Below are 21,489 nucleotides of genomic sequence, written 5' to 3'. Positions count from 1 at the left end.
AAATTGATCATAATAGAAATGAACAAAAGAGCATTTCTTTCCTGTTTAGCATATCACCAGCAGACAGCCCACTCACGGGAAGGCAGTTCTGCAGCCCCCAACCCCAGGACCAGCTCCTCCCACCCCCCTTCTCCTCTGCCCAGCCCATGCACTCTGAAGAGAACCTCACATGTCCACTCAGTGGTCCCTCTTGCCAGAGCCAGAGGGGACCCAGCCGTACTAAGAACCACCTGGTGCAGATCTGCCACCTGGTGCTCTTGTCCTCAGTGGCACCATCAGCTGGGGTATGAGGAAACTGAAGAGCACTTGCTCTTAGCAAGAGATCACTCTAGATATGGCTATGGGGTAAGGTGTGCACACAACAAGGTGGCTTTGAAAATAAACTCCACAAAATGCATTATGTATCTGAAGGCCAACGCCCTTATACATCCAGGTTAAATTTGTTTTTTGACAGCATCCAGTAAATCCCAGTGATGGAGCTAAACTAAGAACCCTTAGCATAAAAAGTGGCGCCAGAGCTCTTTAAGCAACGCTGATATGCTCTTGGTTTTATGCCCATGGGTGGTCGGCAGCAAGTTTTATTTGCAAAGCAGCATTAGCAAACAGAAGCAATTGCACCGTAAATGAGTAACCTCTAAATTATCAGTAATTATATTTAATGAAATGTCCCTCAAAGTCCCTTTGTTATCTTCAAGTGACACATTGGAAGGAACTTGCCCGTCTCGCTAAGCTGACTTCTCAGCTGCTTCAGTCTCCTGTTCTGACAGCTTCTCTTCTGAAAGCACTGACATCCAGGGTGACACGGAGCGGGTGATGCTCTGCTTGGCCAGGTTGTAGTGGTTTATGACTGTGTAAAATTTCTCCCGGGCGCTGGAGTCTTGCTCCGCGTAGTAGCTCTCCAAGCCTTCTGGGATGCACTGGGTATTCTGCAAGACAAGAGGCCACTAAGACCAGGCGTGGGTGCAAGAGAGGTGCCAGTATCCCCCAGTCGATGCCCCACAGTTGTGACGGCACCTTCCCTGAACCTGGAGGGATAAGTACCAGGATGGGCCACAACAGACACAAGTCCTACCCTGGGAGCACGACCACACAGAAGCCTGACATTAACTGGGAGGTGCCACATCAGACTGGCACTTGAGTTTCTGTCACAGGCTTTACTTCTCCAGATATCTCACACTGTGTGCTTTGCTTACGTGGGCACTTTGCAGGGGTGGGGGGAGGGTGCGCAGGACACCTACTAGAAAACAATGACCCTTCTGACATGTCCAGAAGTAACCAATCCAAGTAAGGGAGGGAAGGAAGTGAGAAAGGTTTCCCTGGGCACTGGGCTAAGTCCTCAGGAGGACTTGCTCAGGTGATGGGCAGGCAAGTACTTGAGGCAGAGAACAGAGCACACGTAGAAGAGGCCCTGGGGCGGGAGACTGCAGGAAGACCAGGCCAGCAGAGAGAGTGAGCAGGGGCCTGCAGAAGGGCCAGGGCCAGCCTCTCAGCTGTCAAGGTCCCAGTAGGAGATGTGGGTGGGCCTTGTGACCCCAAGGGAAGCAGGAATGCATGGAGCAGTTTCAGAGGGGTGGAGGCTGGAAGCTGCCCCCTATAAGTCACAAAACTGGAACATCCAAGACTGGGTTTCAGAATGGCTGAAAACCCCTATGGTGCTGTGTGGCATTTGGGAAGAAGACAGTGTATAGCAGTCATCAAACTGTCAGGAGTGTAGAGCCCTGAAGGCTTCAGATCCTGCACATGAGTTGGCTGCTACTCGGGACAGAAGCCAACTAACCACTGCCCCAGTCACAACTGATGCTGGATGACTTGGCCGGGAGGGGTTGCAGTAAGCATGTGCACACAGCACAGATCCCTGGGGAAGGTGCACTGACGTTGCTAATTGTCTTCCACCACACATTCTCCCCAAAGCTGACCGGGGCAGGGGGCATCCCGACCAACAACTACATTTCCCCGCCTGCCATGTAGCCAGGTAAGGCTCTGAGGCTAACTTCAGGCCAGTGGGATTTGAATGGATGTGACAGGTGCAAGTTCTGGGCTGGGTGGGCCCTAAAGGGAAGCTGCATGCCCTCCATTTTTCATGTATCTCCTGCCACCCCAAAGACAAAACCCAGGGGGCCAAGGACAGCAAGAGGTAGGGAAGTCCGATGACTACAAATCCATCACTGCTTTCCAGCCTGGACTTTGGGTGAGAGTAACAAATCTAACAACTCTTATAAACCAAAGCATGGATGTCTCTATCACACAGGAAAGTAAGACCAACAGTGGAGCCTTGGGCCTTGTGGTACGCTCCACCCAAAGGTTAGCCCTGGGTTTTGGGGGTTTTTTGGTCCAGAACTGACCACCGGCAATCCTTTCAATTCAGCCAACGCTCTCAGGCCACGGGAACGTCCCCCTGACCACCTCTGCACTCACTGCCAGGAGGCTTTGCTCCCCTGTGCTGCTGGCTCACCCTGTGTCCTCAAGGGGGAAGATGGGGTGCTCGTTTAGACAAGAATGTGAGCTGGGACCTGCCCTGGAAGTCAGCTGCAAGGGAACCACTGCCAGAGCCGTAGTCTCCGCAATGAGCTTTCCCCAGCCAGGGCCTCCTGCTGTAACGTCACCTTCCAGGTGTGGGTTCATTTGACATGGCTCGGCTGTGCTTGCTGTCTCAGGGCTGAGCACGGAACATGTTGAGGGATGGATACATGGTGGTCATGAAAAGCGCTCACCTGAGCAGACCTGGAGGCCCAGTGAGTCTGAACAGGTGGGCTCCCGCTCTCGCGTGCCTAGGGTGTACAGCAGGGAGAGCGCAGCAGGTGGGCACCATCAGGCCCCGATGCAGGCTCGGCTGGCTGTGCTGGGCATCGAGAACACCAGGAGGACAGAACACCCAGCCAGGAGGCACTGCTGACCCCAGCCCTGCTGGTCCCCTTGCCTGGCTGGGGCCTTCACTCAGAAAGTCTGAGCTCAGGCCACTTCAGAAGTGGCAGCTGTGTTGTCCTTTGCAGAGGCTGGGTGCTACCTGCTTTGCCAGCTCACGGACGGGCAGGCAGAGCTCAAGGGCCACCACAGGATCTGGGGAGGTGGTGGTGGCGAGGGTGGGACGGCAGTGAATCTCAGCAGCATGCCCTCATGCCCGCGGCTCCAGGGGTGCTGCAGTGTGCCCCGTTTGGGCTGCTGTAGCTACTGCCTCTCCTCAGATGGACAGACTCCACTGCCACCAGTTAGGTGACAATGTAAAGATCAGATGCCACCCTGCTCCTTGGAGAACAGGGACTCTACCAGCTCACTGGACACTGAAGAATAAAGATCAGAAATCCCAGCAAGTCCCCTATATAGGTGAAGAGCTAGTTTCAGAAGAGAAATGACAAGGAAATGGAATGTGCAAAGAGGCCCAGCCGCCCTGCAGCCACCTGAAGAGCAACCCGGGCCAGGAGGGCTGGTGTGCACCCAGGTGACCTGGACGGGGCCTCTCCCGTCTTTCCTGTAGCCAACCTTCTCTCCACCAGTCCCAGTGCAAGACACAGGAGGGAAATGTCACACTGAGCACTTCCTACTGGTCCAGCTATGCCCTCTGGCCACCTCCAACTCTCCAGGATTTCACCATCGTGGGTATGGAGCACAAGGCCTCGGCTGCTCTAGGGCCTGTTCCTGGCAAGAGGAGTCCCAAGGTCATCGGAAGTAGAGGCACACTGGTATCCCGCAGCCTCTGGGGGGAAGTGGAGCCTTACCTTGAGGACGAAGCCATCAGGGCAGGCGCGGTCGTACTTGTACACCTTGTAGACGACCAGGAAGACGACGCAGGTGAGGAAGGCCAGAGCGAAGAGGACCAGCACGGAGACCTGCGGGTGGGCGGGCAGAGGCGGGAGGTCAGGTTAGCTGGGAAGATGGTGACAGAGTGCTCAGGGATACTCGGGGGAGGAACCTGAGGAAGTGCAGCTGGGGGTGGGGTCCAAGAATCAGGTTTCCCTGGATGACATTTTGTTCAATTTTTCACAATATCCCTGTGTCACATTTAGTTTTTTTTTTCTTTATTGTATTTAATTTTATGTGGATCAAACCCAGGGCCTCACACATGCTAGGAGAGCGCTCTACTGCTGAGCCACAACCCAGCCCCACCTTTAGGTTTAGTTAGCTGTTTTTAGCATCTGAGCCTCTGCACTGAGAACTATGGTTATAGATATGACAAAGCCTTCAAATCACTCAAATGGCTCAGAGGCAAGTAAGACCCATGACCAAGAAGTGGGCCAGGACGCTGTGCCCACTGCCCCCAGCGGTCACACGCTGGGGCATCTGCCACTGGCAAAGCATCTGCTCCACAGATATTGCCTGAGCTCTGAGCTCAGTGCTGGGGCAGTGTCACTTGGACACCAAGCTGTCCTTGTACTGGGACCAGCTAAGCAGGAAAGTCAAAACCTCCATGGCCCGTCACCTCTGGCCTCTAGTCTCCTGCAGTTCAGTGTCCATGAGGACAGGGATTTGGCTTTCTCACTGCTGCTGCTGCTGAATCCTAGACTGGCTTGGCCTGACACACAGTAGGTGCTCATCTAGCGTTTACCAACAAACACGATAGTGGGCAGACGGGGGACACAGAGGTGGGACACCTGCCCCAGCTGGAGGGCGTGGGGCAAGATATCCCAAGATGGGATTGCATCTGGAGCTAAAAGGTGCTCACATGGGTGCCAGCGAGCCTAGCAACTTGAGGGCATGATGTGGCCTTTCCCCAGCCTGGGTAAGCAAAGGGGCAGCTGTCTCCCAGGTTCCTTGGACAGGCAGGAAGGAAGCCAAGGTATGGGCCCAGGGAGCCAACGTGCAGTCAGGGCGCTGGAAACACTGGTCTAATGTGCACAGAGCACGGGCTTCCCACCTCCAGTGTTGGTGGCCAGGAGCTGCCACATTGCTGGCACTCCTCCTGCTGGCCACACACAGAGCCCCACAGCCCCCAGGTCCAGGGAACTGAGGGACCCTGCTTATCCTGAGGCTGCAGAAGGGACCCAAGTGCAACCCCAGCTCCTCTGGGTAGACCCTCAGCAGAGCACCCTGCCAGCTCAGGAGGTGGCCTTGGGTCCACTTGATACTGTGGCGTCCTGGGGTCACAGGAGAAGAGATGTGTGGAAAGGAGCGTTATAAACCAGCAGCACGTTCACCTGCCCGGCCATGAACTCAAGTCCCTGTGGTAACACCTGTGCTCCCTTCAAGCCGCCTCACACCCACCAGGGCACGTATCCTGCGCTGCTCCAGAAACCCTGGGGTTCTCTGAGCCAGTCTCCTCACCTGTGACATGGACACAAGTTCCCCCACCTTCCAGTCACTTGAGGCTACCAACGCCCATGACGAGCTGAAATGGTTACTGTGGGACCCCTGCCTCCACTTCCCGGGGCTCCTAATCTCCAGAGTTCGGACCGTCTGGGGCCTGCATCTGGCTGCAGGCATCTCTGGCTGGGGCCCTGGCTTCTGCAGAGCTGGCCCTACACAGGAGCCCACAGCGGACGGGCTTCCTGTCCATGCCGGTGCTGGATTCAGCCACCCCCATGCACCTCACCACTCCCCAGGGCCGAATAGGTAGCACCGAGACTCCTGGGACCCCAGGCTTCTCCCTACACAGCCACCTGTCACACCCATGACTGCCAAATCCCACTCCGACTCCCATCACTCTCCCAGGTCACACCCACTGCAACATGAATAAGATATGTCCCCTCTGTGTCCTCCCACCTAGGAATTAGCCCCTCAGACCCCCGGGAAGCAGGAAAGCTCCACTCTAAGGAGGCCCTTCCTTCTCTAGTCCTGCCGATTCCCGGTCTTTCTCCCACTAAACCCACCTCTGTGACCCCTCCCTGGGCCTGTCACGTTCCCCGAGGGCCCAGAGACTCCAGTCAGTCTGGCCAAGGTACACTGCATATGGAGCCCATGCCTGGCACAGGGACACAGACAGAATGCAGCCAGGCTGCTTTCAAGGCCCACAATACCCGTGGGGATGGCACTAGCCGGGGTCTGACAATGGCTGCAGGCCACAGACAAGCATGTGACAGGCCAGGGGGCTGGGAGCAGAGCCTGGTGAGGAATGGTCAGAGTGTGCTGGAGGAGGAAGGACCACTGCCTAGAGCACTCGGCGGGCCGGTGAATGACAGCCCCCTGCTGGCCATGCTGGGGCTTGTGGAGCACACCCTGCAGCTCCAGCTCCCGGCTCCTGCCTGGGCCCCTGTCCTACCTGGAAACGGATGGTTTCCCACGACAGTAGGAAGGTGAAGGAGTGGACACTGTACAGGACACTGAGGATAGTGTCGGACAGGCTGGACAATAAGGAAGTGTGTTCTTACTGATGTTCCTGTCACCACTGTCATTCCCTGAAGTCACGCAGATGGCAGAGTGGGCTCTCCACCCAGGTGGCCCTCCACACCCCAAGTGCTGCCTCACCTGAGTCCACCCTGCCAGGGACTGGATCACCTGCCCCCTCCACAGTCCCCACCAGCAGAGCTGTGTCACTCAAGGTGGGCTATGGGAGAACTGGTTTTCCATACAACTGGCCTCTTTCTGGCCTTTCATGTTCTATTTTATCTTGTGCAACTGAAAGTAGGTGGAGAGAAGAGGCCGTGCCCACCCTGGCCGCTGCCAGCCTGCCCCCTTGATCTGGAAGCCACATGGAGTCAGCTTCACAGTCTGTTTAGGTTTTAAAATGACCTCAGCCCCCTGAAGGGCTGTGTGGACGGCTTCCGCCCACTTACAGAGCAAGAAACATGACACAGCCTGGGGGAGAGGACAGAGGGCATGGAAAACAAGCTGCTCCAGCCAGCTCTGCAGATCCTGAGGCAGGGAGGCCCTCCCTTCCCCTGGGGTCTATAAATTCACCAGTGGCAGGGGACCCCTGTGGTTATCACGGCCTAAGAAAGGGGAGTGAGTCAGGGGCCTTTCCAGAATCACACTCAACCACTCCAAGCTAAATCTGGCTCTGCAAGCTGCTGACCATGACTCTAGCAGGGGCCTGGCCTCTCAGGCCACAGCGCATCTGTGGAATGAAGGGGAAACACCTGTAGGCGTTTATCAGAGGATGACAAGGGCTGGCAGGCTTTGAGAGCACCTGGACCCCTCTTACGGGCTGAAATGTGTTCCCCAAAAAGAGTTACAGTCTACCCCAAGTACCTGCAAACGTGACTTTATTTGCAAATGGGGCCTCTGCAGATGCAGTCTAGTTAAGACAAGGCCATTAAGGGCACAAATCCAATCTGACTGGCGTCCTTCCACTACAGGTAATGTGGACACAGAGACAACACACCCAGGGAAGCCACTGTGAAGACCAAGGACCAAAGGGATGCACCCACATTCCAAGCAATGGCCAGCACCCCCAGAAGCTAGGGGAGGCAAGAAGGGTCCTCCCTGCAGGGTTCAGGAGGAGCAATGCCCCCAACACCTTGATTCCAGACTGCCAGCCTCAAGGACGACCATGAGAGAATGCAATTCCATTGTTCCAAGCACCCCCACTTTGTGGAGCCTTGTAGTGGCATCCACAGGACTGAGAGCTACTTTAGGGGGTACAGAACTGGCTCACCTCCCTGAAGATGACTCCTGTCGCTGACACCCTGACCTGTCCCTGCATACCAGGCTGTGCTGCCTTCTCCTTCCTCATCCTTTAAAGCCCTAACTAGGTCAGCAGCCTCCAGAAGGCCCTGGAACGTGCCATCCTCTCGGTGGTCACCAATTACACATGCAGGCACCAAGCACCCAAGCATCCATTTTTTTTCCTGATTCAACAAAAATAAATTGTGTCCTGTTTGGAGACATTTGTGAACCTCCCTCCCCTCTCCCATGAGAATGAGGGATATTCTGGAACCCAGGGCAAAATGACTGAGCCTGACATCCAGGATTCCCCAGGCCTGGAGCTCGGAGGCTGTCTCCACGTGACACACCATGACCGTGAGTCTGCGAGCCCCAGCTCAGCCAACCAACTTCAGAAGACTTCCCCGCTGAGAACAAGAGCAGGGCGGCCCTGGGCTGGAGGCCCACTCAGCCACACCGTGACATGGGGAGGCCACTGTCCCAACCCCAGGCTCCCCATCCCATGAAGGGGGCGCTGGCCTAGCGCCTGCGTGCATGGTGGGACAAGCAGGAGACCTGTCAGGCACACAGTGGGGCACAGCAGGCCCTGCTCCCACACAGTGCTGCAGCCTCAGAAAGGGCAGGTGGAGGCCATAATCCAACACTTCCCCCTGCTGCAGGCCCCGTCACTGAAAAGGAGGCACCTTTACACCAGCCAGCAGGACACCCAGGCGGGCCCCAGGCCATGCAAAGGAGAAATGGCTGGCACAAAACGGGGCTCAACTGACTATCATGGGAAAGCCCGAACCCCTAGGGGCCTGGAAATGCTGGGAATGCACTCCCTGCAACAGTGTTGGGAGGTGGGGCCTAGAGAGGCCCAGGGCTCCCATCTGAGGGCGCTCACCCCTGCAGGAGTGGTTCACCAGGAAGGGCATGCTCCTCCCCTTTCCCTTGCTCTCTCTGGCCTCTGCCTCCCTTGTGGGATGACACAGCAAGCAGGCCTTGGACAGAGACAGCCCCCTGTTCCAGGAGCAGGAGCCAATAAACCTCCTTTCCTTCTGAGTTCCTTTATGAGTGTCCCAGTCTCAAAGATCCTGTTTAGCAGCAGGAGACGGACAGAGACACCTGGAACCTGCCAATGTGATCAGGCTGGATCTCACAATGGGGACACTCCCGATTACCCAGGTGAGTTCTCCATGCTATGTCCTCGCAGAGGGAGATGATCCTACAAAGGGGCAGGGATGCAAGGACAGAAGCTAGAAGATGCGGCACTGCAGATCTGAAGGTGGAGAAAAGCACCACAAGCCAAGGAGTGAAGGAGTCCAGAAGACAGGAAATGGCAAGAAACAGAGCCCTGGGAGAAGTCCTGCATGCCGTCTGAAGCGCCACGCTGGTGGTGATTTGTTATAGCAGCTCCAAGAAGTGCACACCTCTCTGTCAAGTCCCCCCATGAGCAGAAGGCAGGACCGGGCCTCACACGTCTGGCACAGAAGCAGGTCCTCCTGAAGATGTAGTGAGGAATGAGAAGGAATGGGGACCTGTCTCCCAGTGAGTATTCCCAAGCATCCCCTGCCACCTGGCCCAACCCAGAACGCTGGGACCCAGCTCCACACAGACACATGGAACAGAAGCTAAGCCTTGTCTGCAAAAGGTGCTGGTCAGCTTGGTTTTGTTAAGTAAATGATCTTGTATGGGAAGGAGCAGACCCAGGGCAGCTCCTCCCTCCATGCTCCAGGGGGCCTGGAGCACACCACTCCCTCAAAACACACACTCTGGGTGGGCTGGACTGCGAGGCCAGGGTCAAGGCAGGAGGTCCTTTGCCTGTGAGAGGGCATTTCCCCAGAAGCAGGCCCTTCCCTCCAACCTGTGCCTCTTAGGTATGAGAGGCAGGCCCCGGGCCCACCATGCTACAGGGACTCAAGAACTGTTCTGCTTTTCATCTTGTTTCAAATTTAGATGAAAAACATGGTCTAATAATAATGGTTATACAAGAAGGAATCAGGCGACTACAGTCACCTGTAGACCAAGGTAGTGACATGGCCTTTCTTTTCTCTTTCCTATAGAGGAAGAACCTGGAGCAGGGGGCTGGTGCAGGGCTCACTGCGTTCCGCACTTACCTCTCGGGCAGACGGTGAGTCCACAAGTCCTTCTCAGCATGTTTCCTAGGCCTAACACACTCACATACACTTAAAGAAAACGCCTTTTCTTCAAACACCGTTATCAAAATATTGCAATAAAAACTTATGCTATGAGTGTCCTTTGTTTTTAACACACTAAACAGGATCTTGTAATACCTGATTTCAAAGGACAGAGGACAAAACCCCTACCCAAGGTCTTGGTGACAGTGTGGGTGACATGAAAGCCTCTGTGATGTGCACTTGCAGGAAGGCTCAGGTGCCACTCCTCCCTCCGCAGTCTGCTGCCTGCATGAACAAGCAAAGGGATCTCACAGGGAAAGGACCCAACATGGCTGGAGGGAAGGAGGAGGACCAGGCAAACGGTGTTGAAAGGCTTCCTATTCTCCTTGGAACACTGCCCCCTGAGCCAGGAGTCAGAGCAATCCCCTGCAAAACCCCGGCAGCCTTGGTTTTCTTTTTCTTTTGTTTAAGCAATGGATCTGAAACACTAACAGTCTTGAAATCAGAGACCAAAACTGTGAAACTCAATTTCAAAACTTACTACTAAGATACAGTCATCAAAATAGCATGGTTCAGATATAAGCACACACACAGATGGGCTGGAGCTGGAAATCCAGACAGAAAACTACCGTGTCCGTGGTCCACTGCTTTTCAATAAGGGCACCAAGACCATTTAATAGGGTAAAAAAAGGCTCTTCAACAATGGTGCCGGGAAAACTGGATATCCACATGTGAGAGGATGAACCTAGACCCTTATGCCATATGCCATATGCAAAAATCAACTCAAAACTAACAAAAACCTGTATAGAAGCCAAGCCATAAAATTCTTAGAAGAAAATACACGAGATAACTCTTCATGACCTTATGTTCAGAAGGGTGTCTTAGATATGAAAGCAAAAGCACAAGCAGCCAAAGGAAAAAATGTACTTCAGAAAATTTTTACACTTTGTGATTCAAAGGATCTAGCAAAACTATGAAAAGAGAACTCACAGAATAGTAGAAAATATTTGCAAAACTTTTAGTATCCAGACTAAACAACTCAACAACAAAAAGGCAACCCAATTAAACTGAGAAAGGACTTGGACAGACATGTCTCTGAAGAAGACCCACAGATGACCGACAGGCATGAAAGGCAGGCAGCACCATCAGGCCTCAGGGAAGGGCAAATCCAGACCATGAGACCCCACTTCACATCCGCCATGATGGCTGGAAGGAAGAATAATCCAACGTGTATGGTAAGGGCGTGGGGAAACCACGGCCCTTGTTCACAGCCCACGGCCTGTGTGGGGAACCGTGTGGCAGCTCCACAACATGCTAATTATAAAATCACCACACGACCCCCATCCTATTCCTGCGTAAATACCCAAAAGAACTGAAAATAGGTGTTCAAACAAAAATTTGTACATGAATGTTCACAGTAGCACTTCTCACAACAGCCAAAAGGTGGAAAATACTCAGATATTCAAAAACCAATGAGAATAAACAAAATGGGTTCCATCCATACAACAGAATATTACTCAGCCACAAAAAAGAATGATGTACTGAAACCTGCTACAACACAGACGGACCCTGAAACACCATGCCAAGGGAAAGAGGCCAGACCCGAGGGTCGCCACAGGGTACGACTCCAACTATGGGACAAGTCCAGAACAGGGAAACTGCCAGGGACAGAAAACAGGCAAACAGGCGTGGCTGTCAGGGGCTTGGTGGGGTGGGGATAACGGCTTCACAGAACAGGTTCCTCTTGGGGAGAGGAAATGTTCTGGAAGCAGATGGTACGGTGGTCGGGTAACACGGAATGCACTGAACGTCCTAAGCTGTACACTTGAAAGTGGTGACTTTTACAGAAGGGACACTGTACACAATTTTTTTAAGTGGGCTGGAGAAGCGGGCAGGAAGCTGGGGTGACAGGAGCTGCGGGGGTCCTGATGACCTGGGGCTGTCCTGATGAGCTGCGGGGGTCCTGATGAGCAGGCACGCCCCGGCCAGAGCAGGGAGAGCAGGAGGGCTCTGGGGGGCTTCCCAGCCACAGCAGCGAGGATACCTGCCAGGAGCCTGTGGGCCTGAAGGAGACACCGTCCCAGCTGCTCTCTCTCCAGTCCCTGGCCACTGCCATCATCACTGCTCCTCCACGGTCATTCACAGAAGGACCGGCTACAGCGTGAGCGACACAGCCGCTCGGCTGACGAGGCACAGCCACGGCCAACACAGCAAAGCCCGCTCTGCAGACCAGACACTGCAGCCCTGGGCTTCCCTGCCTCCTCTGCTCCGGGCCTCCTCAAGGCCATGTCCGTCTGGGGGATTACGGAGACCAGGACACTGCAGCAGGAGAGCCACTCACAGTCCCACTGACGTCAAACACACATGGGCCTGGACCCCACCTTGACTCCTGGTTACTGGGTGGCTGGGCCCTCCTCAGCCTCTCGGGTCTTCACTCTCCACCCACAAAACTGGGACAGCAAGGGCAGCCCCAAGTGAGCCACACCGCGAAGCTCTGAGCCTGCGCGGGCGCTGGGTCGATGGCACCGTGGCTCCCCCTTGGCTCTCTGTCCCCCCTCCCTTGGGGGAGGGAGCAAGGAGCGCTTCTGCTGAGTAACGCGGCACCAACAACAATCCTGAAAAAGGAAGACGAATCCTGCCATCGTCAAGCATTTACAGCAACCCACACAGAAGTGAACGCAGACACGCCTCCCCAGACAGCTCGACGCCATCACCTGGCTCTGGAGGAAGCCCCCACTCCACGCTGGACTGGGAGCCCAGGGGCTCTGCAAGTGCAGATGTGGGCAGCCACATCCCGCAAGATGTGTGGCCCCCCCGCTGAAGGTCGGGGGCTGGGGTCTGCAGGGCCCACACCTCCCCACACACTGCTGAGTGCCAAGGAAAACGCGTCATCGTTCATAAATATTTAACAAGTGCATGTCGGAATGCGCCAGGGGATTACTGGAGAGTGTGGAAAACAAACTGGCACCCGAGAAGCTGAAGGTCATCAAGGACAGGAGAAGATGCAAACCACCCATGGGATCATCTGAGACAGGATGCAGAGGGACATCCCCACTGGGGGCCTGATCGTCAACTCCAGGACCATCAGACCTGGCCTCTCCTGACTCCCCGACACCGACCCCACACCGACCCGTGGGCATGGGAGCTGCTGGCTCAGGTGCAAGGCTGACCTTGGACTCTCTTAAAGCCTAGAAGGTGGCTTCATGACCCAAACCCTTAACCCACAGGCACAGGGAGCGGGTACAGAGTGCCAAGTCCCCACTCTGCATCCCAGCAGCCCCAACAGAGTCTCCCAGGAGCCTGCCCAATTAGGGCCCCTCTGCCCTCCCAGATGGAGGGAGGGCCCTGAGAAGTGCCCCACCCTCCAGTGCGTGCCACACTGCTCTGCATCAGCAAGAAGGAAAGAACATTAGAAAAATGTTGAGGCTGAAGAAACACCTCGGGCCGTGTTGCTTCTCACTGTAAACACCCCTCCATTAATTAAATGACTGCCTTCTTCCCTGACGCCAGCCACTTGGAGCCTCGACTTTGGGCGGCCTTGGGTGATTCATCCTGCCATCCCTGTGTGGCCGAGTCTTTCCAAGCTCTTCCCCACTAGCTGTTACCTAGCAACCAGCCTAGCAACCTCGTAGCCAAGAGATTAATCCCTGAGTGATAATCATAAAGTAACATCCAAAAAGACATTTCGTTTCAAGGATGCAATCCAAAGGTATATAAAGACAGGCACGCCTGAACCACACAAATTAGAGACAAAGGGGATGCGCTGTTTACTTGTTGCTTAAACATCTGAAAGGCAGGATCTCCTTCTGTCCATTCACACACACGGATGAAAAGAACCAAGCCAATGGCTGAGCTGAGCAGCCACACAGAAACCTCCGGGCACCAAGAGAATGAGGACCATGTTCCAACCTGCCCCAGCTGGGACTGACCCAGTGAGGCACACACAGAGGCCAGGGTGGGCGGAGCTCTGTGCTGCGCATGAGCACACACACACAGACACACCCAATTTTCAGAAACCAGCTGAAGCCTCACACAGCAGTCACCTGCCTCACTTGCATTCAGGAATAACAGAAGTAGAGCTGGGCAATAAAAGGCAGGGAGAATGTTCTAGAAGGGTAGGCGCTCCTAGCATTTCTGGTGATCCTTCCCCATCTTGTGCCACTGGAAGGATGTAAGGTTCAATCCCAGTGAATACGAGCGTGGCTTGGAGAGCAGGTTAAAATGCACATACCCAGGGCTGGACTCCAGGCGACTCACAGAAGGGCAGCCCCAGCACACTCAGGGAAATAGGCTTTGGGGGTGGCCCTTGTGCTTCAGCCATTGTAGGTGGCAATGAACAGGGACAATCTCCTTCCCAATTCAAAAGGGCCTCAGGAGCAGGCAAAGGCAAGAGGGGCCCTTAAGGAAGCTGGACATTAGGCTGATGAAGCCCAGCTAGGGTGTCCCAGGAAGCAGGCCAGGCAAATAAGCCCCCAGAAGGCTCCTGGCCCAGATTCTGTCCCTTAGGATGAGGCCTGGGGCAGGTCACCTGCCCTGATGTGAGAACTTGGAGGGGGCTGGTCTAAAGAGGGCTGTCTCAGAGAGCGGCCCAACACTGATCACTCAACACACAAGGGGCCCCGTGGCGAGACCCTGGACCTCACCAAGGCCCCCCTTCACATGAGCCAGCAGCACCGTGAGGCACCCACTTTATTATCACGCTGTTACTGAGCGTGTTACTGAGCGTGTGCAGAGATGGCAGTGAGTGATGCCGGCACAGTCGCTCTGAGCAAGTCTGTCCCCAAGAAGTCCCTGCGCCTTCAGCGTCTAGCCGACATTCTGTCCCAGGGGGTTGCTATGGCCTGGTTCCCTTCCCAAGGTCACCAACTCCAGTTGAGGGAACTTTTCCTTAAAAGACCACCCCTAGACCTGGCCAGGACACCAGATCACAGCGCACACACCCAAAGAGAAACATGGCCAACCCGGTCCCCCAGAGGAAGGGACTTGGAACCCATGAGAGAAGCAGAGACAAGAGGGCAACAGTGGGCAGCCCAGCAGAGCCCAGGCCGCAGGGGTGCGGAGGGAGGGAGGGAGACCTGCGTTCAGTGGCTCAAGGAAGCAACTCCAAGACCACAGGCGACAGTGCCCAGGAAGGCTGTTTTTTTTGCTGGGGTGGGGGTAGGGTGGGGGGTGTTTGTTGCAGTACTGGGTACTGAACAGAGGGGTGCTCTACCACTGAGCCACATCCTCAGACTTTTAAAAATTTGAGACAGAATCTCACTAAGTTGCCTAGCCTTGCCTTAAATCTGCAATCCTCCTGCCTCAGCTTCCCAAGTCCAGGAAGAGTTTCGCATCTACAAAGGAAAGGGATGTAGAGAACAACCGCAGCACAATAATGACCTGGAGACCCCTTAGAAACCAGCCACAGGAAAAGCCAGGTGCCCTCTTGTGCCACAGCCTAGAGCAGGCTGCCTGGGGGCAAGCTCTCTGCCTTGGTCTCCCCTCAGCTGTAAAACAGAGATGACAGTGGTGCCTCCCTCATGAGGTAGATGATAACAGATAATGAGCAGAATGACCTTGAACTAGAGCCTTGTTCATGGGAGCATGCGGGCACTGTCAACTGCTGGCACAGCCTCGCTACAAAGGGCAGTGGGACAGGAAGAGGCGGGAAGGAGATGGAAAGGGACAGGTCTGGGATGCAGGGTGCTTCCTGCCAGGGCTGGAGAAAGGCCATGGGAGGTCATGATGAAAGGCACTGGCTTCAGAACCTCCCTGCAACCAGCTGGAACTTGACCCCTGTCTGTAAAGAGCAAGCAATGCAGTGTGAGCCATGAAGCAGGCCTCAAAGGCAAGACAGCCAGCCGCCCTCGGTGCGAAACCAAGCACAGGGCTCGTGGGAGAGCAGCGTGCTGGGCACCCACCCCACGGCACCTTCCAACAGCCCGGAAGGCGGGAGCAGAGGCAAGGCAGGACTTCTGCCACAGGAGCCAGTCCACGGGGACAGGGACCAACCATGTGAGGTCTTCTGAGTCCTTAGGTTCTGGGCAACAGGAGCCAAGTAACCACACAGAGTCCCAGCCGTGGCTGCCAAGAGCCCTGGTGGCAGATGTGCGTCACCCACACCTTAGACAAGGGACCTAGGGACTTGCTGCAGGTGAGCTTGTGGGAAAAGCACAAGCCAAGGACAACAGAGGGGACATGGCCTGGCACATATGGACACTCAACAGAAGGAGCAGCCGTTCAGATGCCACACTGCTCCAGGCCTACAGGGACCTACAATGACAGGGCTGGGGGGAAGGGTTGAATGGGGCAGGAGAAACCCGCTCAGACATCCAGATACCATGACCTTAACACTGAGGTCATTCCTGCCTCAAGTAGCGGTGGGAACCAATCCCAAGATGGGGATGGGGCATAGGGGCAAGTGCCCACTGACAGGGCATATGCTAATCTCTCAGGCCAAAATAAGAAAGGGATGACCTTGGTCAGCCCATCCTGATCCTGGCCATGAACCTCTGGCTTATCGACTGCCGAGCCAGCAACATCTCATCACATTCGACACCCTGTCACCCCAGCAGGTCCTGCAGACACAGACCTCTGTGCCTTGACTCCCCATCTGCAGAAAGAGCCATCAGAATAGAGCCCACCATTAGGAGGTAAGAGCACTGCTGGGAGGACTCGATAAACTGACCCAAGCAAACACCACCAGAGGCCAGAAGAGGGCAATGCCAGGAGTCCGCGCCAGGCAGGCCCTGAGAGGCAGGCAGGTTCAGAGAAGCCACCCGCCTCTGCTGCCCTTCATCCATTAACCAGGGACAGTCCTGAGGCCTTCTGCAATTCACATCATTAAGTCCAAACCTGACGATGTGCAAGGGGGCCCGGAACCTGTGCCAGCCTGAGCAAACTGCTCGCACATCCACAAGGGGTGATCAGGGCGCCCACAGGACCTGGGTCAGGGCCTGGGGACCCCTGTGTCTCCCGGTCCACCCCTTCACACCTAGGTGAGTGCCTCCATCCCACCTTCTCTTGCAGGCTTCCCACTCCCAGAACATCAGTATCCCACTTGTTCCTGCCACCAGACTGTCAGGAAGGTCCCTCCTCACCCCACCCAGCCAGAACCCTGACTCTTGGGACAGGCATCCCCATCATGTCTGGAGGTGGAGAAGGCTGGAAGATGGACATGTGGGCTTTGCAGCCAGGTGGGCCCCGGATCCTGGCTCTGCCTCCCCATCTGTGAAATGGGTGACAAGGTCAGTACCAGCCTCCTGTGGACCAGGGCTCAGATGAGCTCACACAGGCCAGGGCTTAGTACACTGTCTGGCACATGACCGGGGCTGCACGCTTCCTTCCTGGAACTGTTAGGTCAATATTTTAATGTTTGGAATTGATTTTTTTATAGGTTTATAACCTTTATCAAAAGAAAGCTCACAGGTGGGTTTTCCCCTGTTATAAAAATAAACAATACATGTTCATTTTGAAAGAAGAAGATTTTAAAAGCCACAAGGATACCATCTTGGTGGGCTGCCAGCAGCTGCTAGGTTTGCGCAGCTGGGATCAGTCCAGGTAAAGGGTGTCATGCCAGGTCACTGTCCCCCTGCAGTCATCTCTACAGCTGGGCACACTCACCTTAAACCTCTCGGAGACCCCTTCACTGATGCTGACAGTGAACTCAGCGATCTTGGGAGGACGAGCTCTTCCTTTTTTGCGGTCAGGTTCATATTCAGTCTTGGTTTTCACCACCACCTTATCCAGGAAGCAGAGAAGCAAGGGGTCAGTGGTGGCCTGATGCACTCAGACACAGCTGCCCTGAGAAGGTATGTCTGGGAACTGTCATGTTCAAAGTCACCCTTTCTCCACAAAATAGAATGAGAACAGCCACCACCTACTGGAACTCTCCTCTGTGCCAGCATGTCAGAGGAACTCCCATTCACAATCCTGAGCAACCCCAGGAAGGAAACGGTATAACCGAGGGGCAGAGGAGTTAAGCTCATTGGCCAAGGTCAGGTGGCTGACAGGTGACTGGATAGGGCAGCAAGACACCCGACTCCTACTCCAGGGCTCCTTCCTCCACCCCCGGAGAGCAGAAGGCATCAGCTTTTCCAAGGGCCTTTATGTACCCCACGCCCCAGGCAGCGCACAGGAGGACTGGTTCACACATTCGACAGAGGGGCAGGCAGCAAGCCCAGGGGACACAGGCCTCAGGCTGGCTCCTGGTCTCCACTCACCAACCCCGGCCCGCTGCCCTGCACGGCCCCTCCCCCTGCATCCCCAGCTTCATTTCAGGGTGACCCAGGCTCCCCGTGCCTCGTCCCTGGGACCTCCCAGCCCTGGCCTCCCTGGCCTTGTCTTCCTCACACCTCTACACTGGACCCCTGGAGACAGGTTCAAGATGGGACCGGGGTTACAGGTCTCTAGTCCACAAACCCCACTCCCCAGAGCAGGTTCCTGGCAGTGGCTGTGGACTGCAAAGAACCAGCTGCCACATGCTCCCACTGAGGGAACATGCCCCTTCGTTGGGTGGTCCATACTTTGGGGGAGACACCCTGCTCTGCATGGCAATTGAGCAGAACAAGGGGAATCCAGCAATTCAGGATGGCCAGTCCCAGGTGAGCAGCTGGAGGGACTCAGCCTGAGCTGTGGACCCCGGAAAGCCAGCCATGGAGAGAAGGGACAGGGAGAAAGTGGCCAGTGCCGGCGTGATCCCAGATCTGGGGGCCACCCACCCCCACTGCTGCCCCACTCACTCCTTTGCACACAGCTCACCTAGGAGCACCAGAGAGGGCACACCAGCCTGCGTTGGCCAAAGTGCCCACCCCTTAAAGCTCTGCTGCCCATCTCCTGAATCAGCACATGAGTGTCACCCTGCCATCCTCACATCGCAGTCACACCTGACTAGCCCTGTGACCCTGAACATGCACTTGCTATTTGAAGCTGCTTCATCGGCCCATAAGCCAAGAACAAGGCTATCTCTCTGGGAGGCTATGCAGACCAGGAAGTCCGTGGAACCCCAGTCCAGCGTGGTTACCTGTCAACGTTTGCTAACCTGGATCTGCATCTGCACCAATCTACACCCGCCGTAACAGGCTAGGTGACCTTGGGCAGGTCCCCTACACCCAGTGCCTTCATTTCCTTATCTGTAAACTGCAGCACTGATGGTAGTTACCTCATAGTGTGGTCAAGACATGAAAGGAATTTCACCCTATAACACGTGCACAACAGGCATCCAGCAAACGTCAGGTGAGGCTGTCCCTGACACGCCAGCAGCCAGCCCTGGGACTACCACTGCTGTTGTAACTGCTGTGCCTCCACTTAGTGCACCTCTTCAGGATAGATTCTGTGTGTAATCTGGCCCTCAGATGCCATGTCACCAGGAGTAGATGACATCACCTCCCTCAACCTAACTGTGAGCAACACCTTGCAGTTGTTTTGAGTTGAGAAAGGTCAAGAGCAGGACATCGCACTACAAGTGGAATGGAACAAGAGGCGCTGCCAGAAACCTGTGTACCGGGGACTGTGGCCTTCCCCCGAGTGACCCTGGGTGCATCCCATAAATTCTCCCAGCCTCAGTCTCCTCTGGGTCTTTGGAAGCCTCCTTACCCACTCTTGGTCCCTACTGGAACTCCCTTCTCTGGAGCTCCTCTGCCAGGTGCCCCTCTGTTTGAACACTCGCAGGCACAGCAGAGCACCTTTCAGCACTGCATAGGCCACGCCTGGGCAACCATTTGGGTTGCTCAGAATTTCATACCTGCCTGAAACCCTGCTCCCCGTAATAAGCCAACTGTGCCAGACAGTTCTAGAGTGGAGCAAACTGAGGGCGCAAGAGGAGGTCAGGCCAAGTGGGGGGAGTCACCCCACAGAGGTGCTGCTTGGACACAGTTCCTGACACAGGCCACCTTGGGGCTTGAGGCCAGGCTCTGCTAAGTAGATCCCTGGATAGGGAGGGGTAGTCGAAGCTGAGGCCTCAGGCAGCCCTACCCTTCCTGCAAAGCCCAACCTGGACCAACAGCTGATCCCTATCGGGAACTGAAGCACCTGCTGCCCACCCCGCCTAATGGAGAATAGTCAGGGAGGCAAAGCCACTTTGGGAAGCTGAGCAAGCCTCTCAGGGTCTGCTATGGGAATAAAGGAAGCCTCTACCAGGAGGGCCACTGCAGGGCCCTCCCCAGCCACCCCACCCCTGCTGGTGGCCAGCAATCACCATCCTGCCAGAATGAACGGGAAGCCCTGAGTCAGAGCCTCCTCACCAGGGAGATAATAAACGTAAAAGCACTTCGGGGAATGGGAGAAAGCTCCTGGTTGTGGTGGGTGGGGTGTGAGCAGCAGCACAGTTGAAAAAGACACTGTGTTTATGATTTTAGGCTTGAGTTTTGCAATGCAATTGTCTAGACTTAAAAACCCTATTAACCTTTAAGTGTTAACTCATCAAAATATTATCCTTACTGGATAAAGAGATACTGGAAACTGGATGCTGCACTCAAGAAAGGAGGGCATTCTTTAAATTCAGCAACAACGCCCTGGGGAAAGGTGCATGAATGAGGGTTCCCAGCTACACCAACAAGGAGTGAGCCTGGGCACCAATTTGGAGATTTCACAAAAGGAACAAAGAGGGAGAAAGCTCAGTGTGAGCGCACACGCCCTCCCGCAGCCCCGCAGCCTGGTAGAGATGGGCAAAACCAACAAGCAGAGGAAGCAGGCCTCTAGGGAGGGCACATCTGGCAATTCCCCACCTCAGAGGGCCAAGCAGGGTGAAACCCCTTCATACAGGAAGGCACAGGCAGCAGCCACCCCCCTGATCTCACCCCAGACCCAGAGCTGGGTAGTACTGTGGAACCAGGGGCATTTCCCTCTGGAGAAGACGCCCACAAAACTCATCAAGAAGGGACCTTTCCCTGGCAGAGTTCCACGTCAGGACAGAGGTGTCCTCTAAGACAGGACCCAACATTACCGGATCCAGAATTGCATGAGGGTGCAGCTTCCTGGCCCGGCCTTGCCTGCCTGCCCAAGCCCGCCCCTACTTGAGTCCCCAGCGCACGTGGCGTTTCTTTTGTTGCAGCGGATGGGGGAGAATTAGGGGTGCGCACCCGGCAGCACGGGGAATACGGCGGCGGGGCGGGAGGGGGGGCTTACCTTATCCGGGGGCGGGAACTGCAGCTGATTGACATCGAGGGGTGTCATTAGGGGAATGGTGTCGAAGCCATCCTCCAGCAGCGGCTGCTTGGTGCCCTTCTCCGCGAAATTGTTCCCCAACTTAACCATCGTTCCGAAGACCTAAAGCTGCCGCCTGCAGAGGGAAGGCCGCGCTGGAGTCACGGAGAGCAGGAGCCGAAGCGGGCGGAGGGAGGCGGGCCCCGCACGCCCACCTGCCGTCCCGTCCCGGGCACCGCAGCCTCCGCCTCGCCCCCAGGGAGGGATCGCGAGGACGCCGCGGTCACCGCCTGATTTGAGACGGCAGGCGAGGGTACTAATAGTCTCACCTCACCAGCCCCGACCCCTACGCCCGGCGCACCCCGGCCGGGGGCGCCGCCCCTGCCCAGCCCCTCTGGAAGCGTCGTCCCTCGTCTGGGCCGCGGAGCCCGGTCGACCCGCCCGCCCACCAGGTCGCTCCTCCGGCAGGTGAACGGCCACCCCGGTCCCTGGCGGGGCCCGCACTCACCCACGCCAGGCTCCGCAGGTCTGGCCTCCGAGCGGCTCCGAGCTCCGCGTCGCCCGCTCCCGCGCGCAGCAATGGCGGAGGCGGCGCGGCCGGCGGGCGGGGGAGCGAGCGATTGGGTCGGCGGCTCCCTCCTCCGCGCCGCCTTCCGCCGCCCCCGGGGGCTGGCGCGTGAGTGTGCGTGTGGCCGCGGCCGCGCCCCCGCCCTGACGC

At 55.9% G+C, this 21,489-nt stretch overlaps 2 protein-coding genes across 2 annotated transcripts in view; one reads left to right on the top strand and one right to left on the bottom strand.

The window, feature by feature from the left end:
• Stx18 (syntaxin 18) overlaps positions 1 to 9,634 on the top strand; it is a 124,035-nt gene extending 114,401 nt beyond the window's left edge. The window contains exon 12 of the mRNA XM_077803360.1: positions 9,576 to 9,634. The gene's annotated coding sequence lies outside the window, so the exon portion shown is untranslated. The remainder of the gene's footprint in view (positions 1 to 9,575) is intronic.
• Positions 76 to 21,421, bottom strand: Nsg1 (neuronal vesicle trafficking associated 1). Its single transcript, XM_026403583.2, has 5 exons — positions 21,280 to 21,421; positions 20,754 to 20,907; positions 17,253 to 17,369; positions 3,714 to 3,824; positions 76 to 926 (listed from the first exon to the last, which is right to left on the bottom strand). The coding sequence occupies exons 2-5, from the start codon at positions 20,880 to 20,882 to the stop codon at positions 726 to 728; spliced, it is 558 nt and encodes a 185-aa protein (XP_026259368.1). The 5' UTR covers positions 20,883 to 20,907; positions 21,280 to 21,421; the 3' UTR covers positions 76 to 725.
• Between the last annotated feature and the right edge of the window lie 68 nt (positions 21,422 to 21,489).

Source organism: Urocitellus parryii, chromosome 10 (genome assembly GCF_045843805.1).
Source record: "Urocitellus parryii isolate mUroPar1 chromosome 10, mUroPar1.hap1, whole genome shotgun sequence".
Lineage (NCBI taxonomy): Eukaryota > Metazoa > Chordata > Mammalia > Rodentia > Sciuridae > Urocitellus > Urocitellus parryii.
The sequence above is the reverse complement of the archived record's forward strand: the minus strand, read 5'-3'. Positions and strand labels throughout refer to the sequence as shown.